This window comes from Ceratotherium simum, chromosome 33, assembly GCF_057802395.1.
Source record: "Ceratotherium simum simum isolate JZ-2026a chromosome 33, ASM5780239v1, whole genome shotgun sequence".
NCBI lineage: Eukaryota > Metazoa > Chordata > Mammalia > Perissodactyla > Rhinocerotidae > Ceratotherium > Ceratotherium simum.
Window position 1 is genome coordinate 1,261,983 of NC_141932.1, and position 13,075 is coordinate 1,275,057.

Genomic DNA, 13,075 nt, shown 5'->3' on the forward strand with positions numbered 1-13,075 from the left:
GTGGCATTGACTTCACTGTGTACGATGCAGTCGCACACTGAGCAGTGATGGAGCATGTAAACAGAGCACGAGTGAACACAGAGAGATAGTGTCTCTGGGATCTGAGGAGCTGGTTAGCCCACAGCAGCCGTGGCTCTAGTGTCTGAGGTACAGGCGCTCAGATGACAGCCATGGAGTCAGGTTATGCAGTATGGGCAACCATGGAGCAGTTGTAGCTCTGGTGTCTGGGATGTGTGTGGTGTTGAGAGGGGTGGGAGCTCTGATCCTGGAACAGAGCAATAGCTTCTTCTTTTGCAGGGGCAGCTCAACATATTATTCTCTGGCAAGTCACCTGTGGCAATAGCTGTTGGTTACCTTAGTGGGAAAGCTGTCAGTATGGCAGCAACTGCGGTCCCTGCCTATAAACACTTGGCCTCCTCTGCTGTGCACACTGTGGGTTCAGCAGCTGTAGTGGGGGCTGTGGAGGTTGTCTGCAACAAAGGCTGCTGGGGTGCTTTGCAGAACAGGCCATTGGTGACTGTGATGGCAATTGCCCTTTGGCTGGTACACACAGCCCCTGCCCTTCTTCTTTGTTCCTGATCATCTCCAGGTGTCTTCACTAAGTCGATGTCCCCAGTGATCTTTTGTGAGTGGTTAGTCTCCTTTGTATGTTCCACTGTGTTGCTGTGGCATCTTAATTGGGCTCTTGAGCCGTCTAAGGGCCAGTTTTGTTCATAGATAGCTGTCTAATTGTTTCTTGTTGGTGGCCGAGGCTGGTTTCCTCCTCCATCCTGCTGAGATCACTCACCCAGATCTCTTTTCTGTGGTCTGTTATGGGCTGAGTTGCTCTGGGACAGTGCAGGCCATTCACCTCCTGTCATTCCCTTAGGACTTGTGTCCTCCGTGTCCCATGTAGTTACCCATCTAAAGCTTAGGAGGAAGACTTGTCTGTGTGCCACAGGATGGACATGACTCCAGCCATGGCAGGGTGGGCTCAGGGGGCCTGGCTCTGGTGACTGGCAGCTGGGGAGAGTGTGCCTCAGGCCTGTGTTCACATCATAGCCAGGAGCCTGTCCTCTTCAACCAGATTTGGTGCTGTTGCCGGTGGCCACACCCCATTGCTACCTTTCCTTTGCCATACTGACAATTTGGCAAGTTATCAGTTCTACTGTCATGTCCTCTGTGGCTTCCAGCCCAGGGATAATCACCTCTCTGGACTCCGCATTTGACGCCTTTCTCTCAGCACCCCTTCTGTAGTGCACTCCAACGTTGGCGCTCACATGTTGAGCTGTGAGGTATGAACATATCCTTATATTGACCTTGAGCAGCAGCTAATCTGTTGTGATGGGATTTTCACAGGTTAGGCTGGACATTCTACTGAGCCTAACATCAGCAGCAGAAAAGGTCCTGCAGGAAGCTGTGGGCAGAAAACAACTTGTAGAGCCTGCCTCTCTTATTTATGTCACACCCTGTCTTTGTGTCCTTTCCCTGGTGAGGTCTCCACCAATCTGTGACCTTAGGGACCCAGGAATGCACAGCAGCCAGTGGCTCCTACAACTGAATTCCACTACCTTGTCTTGAAAAGCATCCCATAGATTCATTGTGAGATGAGAGAGATGCACACTTGTGATGGGATTGCCCCATCCCTGAAGTCAACATGTACTTCACCAGGGTTTCTTTGGTTGAGGTTGCTGCTGTGGAGCAGAGGATGTGGAGGCTCCCTTTGAACAGAGCATTTCTGTAGAAGTTTCATCTGCCTGGACTCCCAAGGCAGCTCCATTTTCCCAGAAGACCCACTCTTGTGAGACGTGTGTTCCGGTCTTGAGAGACATTTTCCACTTGGCTGAGCAGCAGGGAACACAACACAGCCTGAAACTGTTGAGGTGTGGGGCTTGTGTGAAACAATTTGATTTCATTGCAAAGTTTCAACAGCACCAGGAGCAGCATACGGGAGAGAAACCCTTCAGAAGCAGTGTGGACAGGGCCTCGTTTGTGAAGAGCTGCAGATTCCATGTGTCAGAGAAGCCCTTTCCCTTGGGGGAGGTTGGGAAGGACTTCCTGGCCAGCTTAGGACATCAGCAGCAACAGGCCACTCATACCAGGGAGAAGCCAAACAAAATCACCCAGTGCTGGGCCACTTCACCAAGCATAAAAAGTCATTACACCTGGGGAGAATGCAAGAAAGCCTTCAGCCCCAAAGGCACACTTGCTCAGGACCAGGGTGTCCACACTGGAAGACAGTGTTTTGTGTGCTGTGAATGTGGGAGAACATTCAGGTACAAATCCTCATTTGTTGTGCACCAGAGAGTCCACACTGGAAGAAGGCTTCATGTGTGTGGAGAATGTGGCAAATCTTTTAGGTGAAGCTCAACCCTCAATCAACATCAAAGAATTCATACTGGGACATGGCCATGTGAGTGCAGCAAATGTGGGAAATCCTTAAGCCACCAATCTGTCCTCCTTCATCCCCAGAGGGAGAACAGTGGAGAAAACAGCAATGTTTGCAGTGAATATGCAAAATCTGTTAGTGGTAGCTCAGTGTTCATTCAACACAGGAGAGTTCAAGTTGGAGGGAGGCCTTATAAATGTAATGACTTTGCAAAATCTTTTACCTCCAGCTCTGCCCTCAGTTATCATCAGAGATCTCACACAGGAGATAGGCCTTATTAGTGCAGTGATTGTGGGAAATCTTTTACGTCTAGGTCTGTCCTTCATTAGCATCAGAGAGTTCATTCTGGAGAAAGGCCTCACAAGTGCAGTGAGTGTGGGAAATCTTTTATCTTTAGCTCCAAACTCCATTATCATCAGGGAGTTCACACAGGAGAAAGGCCTTATGTGTGCAGTGAATGTGGGAAATCTTTTACCAGTAGCAACGCCTTCTAGTATCATCAGTGAGATCACCTTGGAGAAAGGCCTTATGAGTGCAGTGACTGTGGGAAATCTTTTACTTGTAGTTCCAACCTCCGTCATCATCAGAGACTTCACACTGGAGAAAGGCCTTATGTGTGCACTGAATGTGGGAAATCCTTTAAGGATAGATCACAACTGAATAAACACCAGAGAGTTCATACTGGAGAAAGGCCTTATGAGTGTAATGAATGTGGGAAATCCTTTAGCCGAAAATCTTCTCTCTCAATACACCAGAAAATTCATAATGGAGAAAGGTCTTATGAGTGCAGTGAATGTGGGAAATCTTTTATCTCTACCTCTGGCCTTGGTTATCATCAGAGAGTTCACTCAGGAGAAAGGCCTTATGAGTGCAGTGAATGTGGGAAATCTTTTATCTTTAGCTCCAAACTCCGTTATCATCAGAGAGTTCACACTGGAGAAAGGCCTTATGTGTGCAGTGAATGTGGGAAATCTTTTACCAGTAGTGACACCCTCCGTTATCATCAGAGAATTCACACAGGAGAAAGGCCTTATGAATGCAGTGAATGTGGGAAATGTTTTATCTCTAGCCCCAATCTCCGTTATCATCAGAGGTCACAGTGGAGAAAGGCCTTATGAATGCAGTGAATGTGGGAAATTTTTTATATGAAAATCTATCCTCTGTAAACATCAGAGAGTTCACACTAGAGAAAGGCATTAGATGGGCAGGGAATGTGCAGTTTCCTGTTCAGAAGAATGACACCAGAGGCAACTCTGTGGGGAGCCATCTCTCTCAATCAACTGTCATACATCTGAACATGCACAGTCGGGAGATTTCCTATAAGTTTGTTATGCAAGAAGCTTGTGAAAATATGTTGCCCTTTCTAACCTGTCCGAGGCTCTTTCTATATTGATGTCATACCTAGTTTGTGTGGACAAACCCCTTTCACCTCTACCACCTGGCAGGTCCACACAGTGTGCATCAGTCATCACCCCAGTGTGCTCAGGGAATCTGACCTCTTCTCCCATGTATTAGAGCAAATTAGGAGTCACCTGAGCCCTCAGGGTCAGATTTCCCTCCACCTTGACTACCTTTGACATGGGCCTGAATCACTGTTGGCCCTGAGAATATCATGAGTTGGGCTGGCAGCTTGCAGAAATGACCACCTTGGGCTGGCCCCGTGGCTTAGCGGTTAAGTGCGTGTGCTCCGCTACTGGCAGCCCGGGTTCAGATCCCAGGAGTGCACCGACACACTGCTTCTCTGGCCGTGCTGAGGCCACATCCCACGTACAGCAACTAGAAGGATGTGCAACTATGACATACAACTATCTCCTGGGGCTTTGGGGGGAAAAAAATGAGGAGGATTGGCAATAGATGTTAGCTCAGAGCCGGTCTTCCTCAGCAAAAAGAGGAGGATTAGCATGGATGTTAGCTCAGGGCTGATCTTCCTCACAAAAAAAAAAAAAAAGAAATGACTACCTTTTTAAGATTGTGGTGTCACGTGATACTTAGGATGAATTTTTCCAGCTTCCACGCCACAAACTCGAACTGCTTTCTGCATGTTGCTCTGTCTTGTACAATAATGAAGGCCTTATAGTTTAAATCCTCTTTGACCTTAGGTGTTCTGTTTACTGTGTGGGGTAGTTTATAAACAGATTTGGGCTCTACAAGCATGAAGGGGTGAACAACTTTTTAAGGGTCTCAAACTTGGTGTGCCTGAGGAGAGAAAGTATGATGGCAGAAGATAGCCACTTTTGACCAAATTTCTGTTGCTGCCCACAGTCTCTTGGGACAGACTACAGGGCTTTCTCCTCCTTATTTGAGGCCTGGATGCTGTGTGTTTCAGGAGTGTCAGTGATGACCCTGAGGAGAGGGCTGGTGTCAGAACCTCAAGTGCATCTGAGAGCACTTTTCCCTTCCTTACAGGAGGTATCACAGGGGATGACAGGACTGTGGAGGGGATATCTTCCCCAGATCTACAAAGAGCCATGTGCCCTCATGTCCACAGTTCATTGGGTGAGGGTCACTGGTTGTACGACCATTGAGTCCAGGGGAAACCGTAATTGGTACAGAAACACTGGCATAACAGGGAGTGGAAGAGACTGCAGCCAACTAGATGGAATGTGCCTCTTCTAGAAGTGCATCCAGAAATGTTTCTGTGATGGTGAGTGTGCAGGATCAGGTTGTACACAAATCTCAGGACCTCCAGGCATGTTAATCTGTGTAGCTGAAGTCATTGTCAGAGAATATAATAAAAATAATTGAAAGGTTTTGTGGATTTCTGTAGCTTCTCAGTGATGTTCACCTCAAGGCCATTACTGCACAGGCAGGAGAAAGAAAAAGGGTATTCATAGTTGACCAATGTGGCTCTTGTGACCCAGGCAGCATTCCTGTTGACTCAGGTGGCAGTGTCCTTCATTGCTTCCCGTATTTGCTGCCACTGAAGGAAGACTGAACCCCCCTCAGAGGGCATGAGGAGAGAGTTGGTGGATTCAGTATAGGGTTGTTAGTGCCATCAAGTGGATTCCAACTCCAAGAAACCCTGTGTACAATAGAGCAGAACCCGGCCCATCGTTTTTGCTCATCCTCTCATTTTTTGGCACTATAACAGACAAGGCTCCTCTGCTACTCATAGGGTTTTCATGGCCAATTTTGGGGGAACTGGGTGGCCAGGTCCTTCATCCTAGTCTGTGTTAGTCTGGAAGCTCTGTTGAAACACGTCCACCATGGGCGACCCTGCTGGTATTTGAAATACTGGAGGCAAAGCTTTCAGCATCACAGTAACATACAGCCACCACAGTATGACAACTGAGAAACGGGTGGTGGGATTCCCTGACTGGAAATGAACCCAGCCTGGCAATGAGAATGCTGAATCCTTTTTCTTTTCTTTTTTTGTGAGGAAGATTGGCCCTAAGTTAAAATCTCTACCAGTCTTCCTCTACTTTATATATGGGACGCTGCCGCAACATGGCTTGATGAGCGGTGTGTTGGTCCACGCCCAGGATCCGAACTCATGAACCCTGGGCTGCTGAAGTGGAGTGCGCAAACTTAACCACTACGCCACTGGGCTGGCCCCAAGAACATTGAATCTTAACCGCTAGACCACTGAAATGTAGGGTTGTAAACTTATTTTCCAAAAAAGAGTGGAACATACAGATTTTTTTTTTCTTCAGCCAATGTTTTATGCTATAATTTACATGTACTAAACTGCATGTACTTGAAGTGTACAATTTGATAAGTTTTGACATAGGTGTGAACCTCTGAGACCATCATCATAGTCCTGAGAATGACCTTACTTGTCTTGGCATACTTACCTCATAATCTCTCCTCACCCTTCTCAACTCGCCAGCTAACCATTCATTTACTTTCCTTACAATAGATACCTTTGCATTTCCTTGAATTTATATGATTGGAATCAAACTGTTATATTCTGTTGTTTTTTCTGATTTCCTTTATGTTTCATAATTAATTAGAGATTTACCAATGATATATGAATAGCTCATCTTTTGCTGAGTAATATTATCTTGGGATAGAACACTGTTAGTTTATCCATTCATGTGTTTGTGGGCTTTTAGGTTATTTCTAGATTTTGACTATTGAAAATAAAGCTGTTGCAAACATTTGTGTCCATTCTTTATATGGTGTGTGTTCTTTTATCTTTTGTCAATAATGTAGAGTGCAGTGTCTGAGGCACAGGGTAGGTGAATGTTTAACTTGAAGAAACTGCCAGCCCGTGATCTAACATGATTGTCCCTTTTGCACTCCCACCAGGAGTGTGTGCAAGTTCCATTTCCTCCAAGTGCCTGCCAATAATTGATACGGTCATTCTTCAATGTCAGCTTTTTAATGTGTGTGGTGCTATCTCAGTGTCATTTTAATCGCATTGCCCAAAGGATTAGTGATTTTCAGTTTTTCATGTCTTTATTTGCAAATCATTTTTTGTACACTTTCTATTCATCTCATTTACCTATTCTCTTTCATATGAGTTATGGCTATTTCCTTTTTCATTTTCAGATAAGACACTGAAACAACAAAGACGTATGCTGGAATTTTCCTCTTAAATGGTGTGAGCAACGTTTTTCTGTATGGAGTCATCTTTTCTAAATACTGGAAGGGTATTTCCTCATTGTTTTTCACAAACTTTTGTGTCACACATAATGTCATGGGCAGAAACACTATACACGGTTAAGTGTCGTCTGCATTGTTACCATAATCTCCATCACTTAAGTCCAGGCATTCAGTAATACAGTAAACCTAGCCCCACTTTGTAGTGTTTGCCAGTTTCTGAAGTGTAAATTCTCCCACCATGGAAGTGGGATGGAGAAGGAATGGAAAAATTCCACTCAGGTCTCCCAGTGTTTGACAGAAAACCAAACTTGGCATCTGTGGGAGAGTTGACAAGGCCAGGCAGACTAGCAGGGGGGCTGCGGGAAGGTGGGAGGTTGCAGAGGCCTCACAGGCGGGAGACATTAGAATCCTGATGGGTCAGAGGGGAGGGACCTCCCTGAACATCCTGGGGGGTCTTGGAGACCCCGAGTGGCCTGACCTTAGTGACAAGGCATCAGAGCAGACACCTTCGGTTCCCAGTTGCCTCCTCCGACCCCACCCGGGACCTTGTAAGGGCTTCTCACCCTCTGGACGCTCTCCGTCCCGCCCTTTTCCTCGTTCCCTCGGTGCTCACTGCCTGTTGGTCTCCAACTGGGGTTCCCCTTCCGTGCATTTCCCACTGCTGTGGGCTGCTTTTCCAGACACCCCGGTTCCAGGAGGAGTCCTGCATTCCCGGGTGGGGGCGGCGGATTGAGGGGCCTCTGGGAGCCCCACGCGGGCGGGTCCCACCGGGCTCTCCCTGCTCGAGCTTCCCGGGGCCCCTGGGGAGGTTTTGTCCTCTGTGGCCCCATGTGCTTCCAGTCACCAGGGCCTCTTGGGGTCCGAGGTCACATCTGGAGGGGACGGGAGGAGGGAGCGAGCCAGGTCGGGCGCAGGGAGGGGTGCTGGTGGCCCACCGGGCTGCGCAGACCCACAGTGCCCGGGGCGGGGGACCCGGAGGAGATCTCTGGGGGGGTCGCACCCCACGGAGGGGGTTCAGGAAGGAGCCTCCGCGTTGGGCCCGCTTCTCCCTCTGAGGCGACGCCGTGCCCAGCGCTCCCGGCGCTCCCGCCCGGCGGCCCCGAGGGACGCGACGGGGTCCCGGCCCAGCTCCCACCCCCGGCAGCGCCCCGCCCTCCCCCCCTTGGCCCGGGAACGCTTGGAGCCGCCTGGGTGCCCCCTGGCGGCGTGCGTGACCGTCGGGACTCAAGTCCTTGGTTCGGTTATCCGCCGTGTGTTGACGGAGAAATGAATGTCAGACAGCGGACCACAGAGGCAGAAAGCGCAGAGAACACTCAGCGGGATGAATGCCAGGAAGTTCCACATAGCTTCTCCTTTTCAAATTACAGAAAATCAAACTAAGGAAGTAATCCTGAAAGAAGCCAGAGGGAACAAATACCTTACCTGTAGAGGAACAAGATAGGAATTACCTCCAACTTCGCCTCAGACGCCACGCAAGCAAGAAGAGAGGGATGAAATATTTAGTGTTGAGAGAAAAAATCACCTTCCTAGAGTTCTCTACTTGATGAAATTGTCCTTCATTAGTGCAGGGGAGACGAAGCCTCTGTCAGAAAAACAGCAAGTGAGGGGATTTGTTGCAAGTAAACCTGCCACCTTAGTCCATTCCAGTTGCTATAACAAAATACCACAGACTGGGTAGTTTATAAAAAATAAGTGTTTATTTCTCACAGTTCTGGAGGCTGGAAAGTCCAAAGTTAAGGTGCCAACCTGGGCGAGTTCTCTGGTGAGGACCTTCTTCCTGGTTAATAGCCCTTCTTGCTGTGTCCTCCCATGGTGGAAGGAGCTAGGGATCTCTCCTGAGCCTCTTTCATAAAGACACTCATCCTGTTCCACGAGGGCTCCAACCTTGTGACCTAAGCGCCTCCCTACTGCCCCACCCCCTAACACTATCATCTTCAGGGGTTAGGATTTCAACATGAATCTTGGGGGGACACAAACATTGAGACCACAGCACCTGCTTTGCAAGAAATATTAAAAGCACCTCTTTAGAGACAAAGGAAATGATCTAGGCCAGAAACTGGGCTCTACATAAAGGAAGGAAGAGCATCGAAAAAGGAATAAGTGAAGGTAAAATAAAAATTACTGTTTTTCTTCTTAATTTATGGAACAGAGAACAGTGTTCAAAATAGTAATACCAACGATGTATTCTATTACGTGTGCCTATCTTATGTATGTGTGTATATATATGCTGACTTTGCTTTTATGTTAGTAGAATGAATGACATCAATGATACAAGTGACTAGAGGGAGGAATGGGGGTAATTTTGTTAATATAAGGTGCTCACACTACCTGGGAGGTGGTATAGTGTTATTTGAAAGTGGACTGGGATTAGTTGTCAATGTTGATTGCAAACTCTAGGGCAACAACTTAAAAAAGTAAAAAAAGAAGTATAACTGATATGCTAAGAAAGAGAAAAATGGAATCATATAATATGTTCAATTAACACCACACAAAGCAGAAAAAGAGTCAAAGACAAAAATTGGAACAAAGTAGAAATTAGTAACAAACACGGTAGATATTACTCCGACTATATCAATAATCTCTTTGAATGGCAAAAGGCTGATTCAAAGACCAAATCAAAGAGATTTTCAGAGTGAGTCAAAAACCAACATCCTGCTATAGGTTGTCTACAGAAACTGTGGGATGGTACATTTGCAGTGTTTTAAGCCTCTAAGTTGCAGTGATTTCTTACAGGAGGGATAGATAATGAATAGATGGACAGATATGGAAAGAAATGTAGTAATTGAGAGAGACAAATTTAAAGCAAGTCAGCAAGTGCTCACTTCTTTATGAAGGTTCTGACTGTGAGTGACCCTGTGGGGTCAGTGTGGGTAAGAAAACTGCTTTATCTACTGTGGCTTCATTGCTTAGCACTGAATCCATTTGCTGTCATCAGGCAAAGGTGTAATTTTATGTTGATGTTTCCTCCTAAAATTTTTCAGGTATGACTGGGTCAGAAATGACCTTAGGACTACAGAGGGCAAAAGTCACTTGGTGACCTATTTAGCTAATTTGAAAGCATTCAAGTCATTCTGGTTTTAAAAAACCCACCCTTGACCTGCTATAAAGGTTCTGTGAATGGAAGTGTGGGAGGGATAGGGCCTTATCACAGCCTGTTGCATGAACTTAAGTCCAATAACTATTCACAGAGTGTACGCACTTTTTTTTTTTTCCCCCCAAAGCCCCAGCGGATAGTTGCATGTCGCAGCTGCACATCCCTCCAGCTGCTGCATGCGGGACTCGGCCCCAGGATGAACGGAGAAGCGGCGCCTCGATGCGCACCCGGGATCCGAACCCGGGCCACCAGCATCGCAGCGCCTGCATTTAACCACCAAGCCACAGGGCCGGCCCTGTACGCACGTTTATAAATATGAAATCACACTCCAAGAATAATATGAGAGTATGGCATGAAACAGCCTTTTAAATGTCATCATTGGCCTAGAAACAGACACAGAGATCAATGAAACAGAATAGAGAGCCCAGAAATAAACCCTTGCATATATGGTCAATTTATTACGACAAAAAAAGCCAAGAATATGGCTATTTTACAATGGGGGAAGAATAGTCTCTTCAATAAATAGTCTTGGGAAAACTGGACACCTATCTAACACCATAGACAAAGATGAACTCAAAATGGATGAAAGACTTGAACATAAGACCTCAAACCATAAAACTCCTAGAAGAAAACATAGTGGTAAGCTCCTTGCCATTGGTGTTGCCAATGATTTTTTTAGATTTGACACGACGATAAAGGCAAGAAAAGGAAAAATAGACAAGTGGGACTCCATCAAACTAAAAAGCTTCTGCACAGCAAAGACACCAGCAACAAAATGAAAAGGCAACCTAGGAAATGGGAGAAAATATTTGGAAATGATTTACCTCATAAGGGGTTAATATAAAAAATATATAAAGAACTCATATAACTCAATAGAAAAAGAAACTAATTAAAAAATGGGGAGAGGAACTGAATACACATTTTTCCAAAGAAAATATACAAATGACCAACAGGCACATGAAAAGGTGCTCACATCAATAAATATCAGGATATGTAAATCAAAACCACAATGAGATTTCACCTCACACCTGTTAGAATGGCTACCATCAAAAAGACAAGAGATAACAAGTGTTAGGGAGGATGTGGAGAAAAAGGAACCTTTGTGCAGTGTTTTGGGAATGTAAATTGGTGCAGCCCACGGAGAAGAGAAAGGAGGCTCCTCAAACAATTAAAAATAGAACTCCATTTTATGCAGCAATTCCAATTATGGGTATAATTCTAAAGGAAGTGAATACAGGATATCAAAGCGATAACTGCTCTTGCATGTTCATTGCAGCATTGTTCACATTACCCGAGATATGGAAACAACCTAAGTGCCCATCAGTGGATGATGCATAAAGGAGATTCAGTATATATACAATGCAATATTATGCAGCCATGAGAAAGAGAGAAATCTTGCCATTTGTTACATTGACGGATCCTGAGGACATTATGTTAAGTGAAATAAGCCACACAGAGAAAGACAAATACTGCATAGTATTACTTATACGTAGATTCTTTAAAAAAAGAAGAAAAAAGTCAAAGTCATACTCATAGAAACAGAGAGTAGAAAAGTGGTTCCCGTGGGCTGGGGGGTGGGGGAAATAGGGAAAAGTGGGTGAAAGGGCACAAACTTTAAGCTATAACAGGAACAAGGTTGGAGGATCTAATGTAAGACACAGTGAGTATAGTTGAGAACACTGTATTGTATAATAGAAATTTGCTAAGGGAGTAGAAAATGTTCTCACACATGCACACAAGATAAATAGGTGATGGGTGTGTTTAACTTGTTTGGGGAATCCTTTCATGATGTACACATGTATCAAAACATACCATGTACACTCTACTATCTTACAATTTTATGTCAATTTTAATTTAAAGCTAGGATCAAAAAATAAAATAAAAATTTTAATGTAAATAAAATCAAATCATAAAAACAGTTAATTCCAGACATGCCTTTCTTGATCAAAGTAACAAATATCACATCTGTCTGATTCTTTCTATTTTTAAATAATCTCCAATAGAAAAATCCCAGACCGTGACAGACTTACAGGCAGAGAGTTCCATGAATCATTCAATGAAAGGATGTATCCAAACTTGTTCGAAATCTTTCAGAGATTCCTATTCCTCAGCTCATTTTATGGTGCTATAATAACATTGTTTTAAAATTGTTAATTAAATTCAGCTATGCTTACAGAATGTACTACAAGGTGAAAGCATCTCCGGAATTCAGTTATGGTTTATTATAAAATGCGTTGAGATCATTCAATATATTAATGGATAGTGAACATCATGTGACTATCTTAATAAATGCAGGAAAGGTAAAATACAAATCAATTCACATTGGAAAAAACACCAGACCATACATAGAAATATACACCTTTAACTAGTTGACATTTATCAAGGAAAACACTGCAACAAACCTGAATGTTAGTAAGAAAATATCAGAAATTTTGGTTTTTAAATTAGCAACCAAACAAGGCTGTAATTATCAGTGCTTGAACTAAATATATTTATCTCGTGCTTAAAAGACTATCTGGGACTATGACACAGACCAAAAAGACAAAATAATTGGCATACCATTTACAGACTGTAATTTGTCTCAAATTGTGTGGTTATCTACATAGAAATCTTTTCAAAAACTAACGTTATGAATATCTACAGTATTTGTGATAGATCATCGTTTGCCATTTATGAAATAAGAATCAAAAAATAAATTTCCAAGAGTGACCTCAGCGTCATGGCGGAGTGAGCTTTCCCATGAACTCTTCCCCCATAAGATACAACAAAAGGAACAGTCACAGACCAACAACGGAATCGCAGACAGTGAAAAGCTAGATCGGAAAGATCCACACTGCCGCATATCTGAGAGTGGAACATGCTGGACCCCCGGAGGAAGTGGGGAGAGGTAAGGAGAACTCCTCTCCCTCCCCATCAGATCAGCGATCTCGGGCCCCTCGGCTCCGAGAGATGGGGGAGGGGCGGCCCTCGGCGGGGAAACTTTAGCTCTTAGGGCTCTCTCAGCCAGTGGGAAGCTCCCACACAGAGGACTCAGAAGAGCCACAGGGCTACCATCAACATCTGAG

The 13,075-nt window shown here is 45.0% G+C and overlaps 1 protein-coding gene across 1 annotated transcript; it reads left to right on the forward strand.

The window, feature by feature from the left end:
- Window positions 1-606: 606 nt before the first annotated feature.
- On the forward strand, window positions 607-6,835 carry LOC147912684 (zinc finger protein 256-like). The gene is made up of 2 exons (XM_087422311.1): window positions 607-625; window positions 1,667-6,835. Exons 1-2 carry the CDS (start codon window positions 607-609, stop codon window positions 2,341-2,343), a joined length of 696 nt encoding a protein of 231 aa, XP_087278437.1. The 3' UTR covers window positions 2,344-6,835.
- Window positions 6,836-13,075: the final 6,240 nt, after the last annotated feature.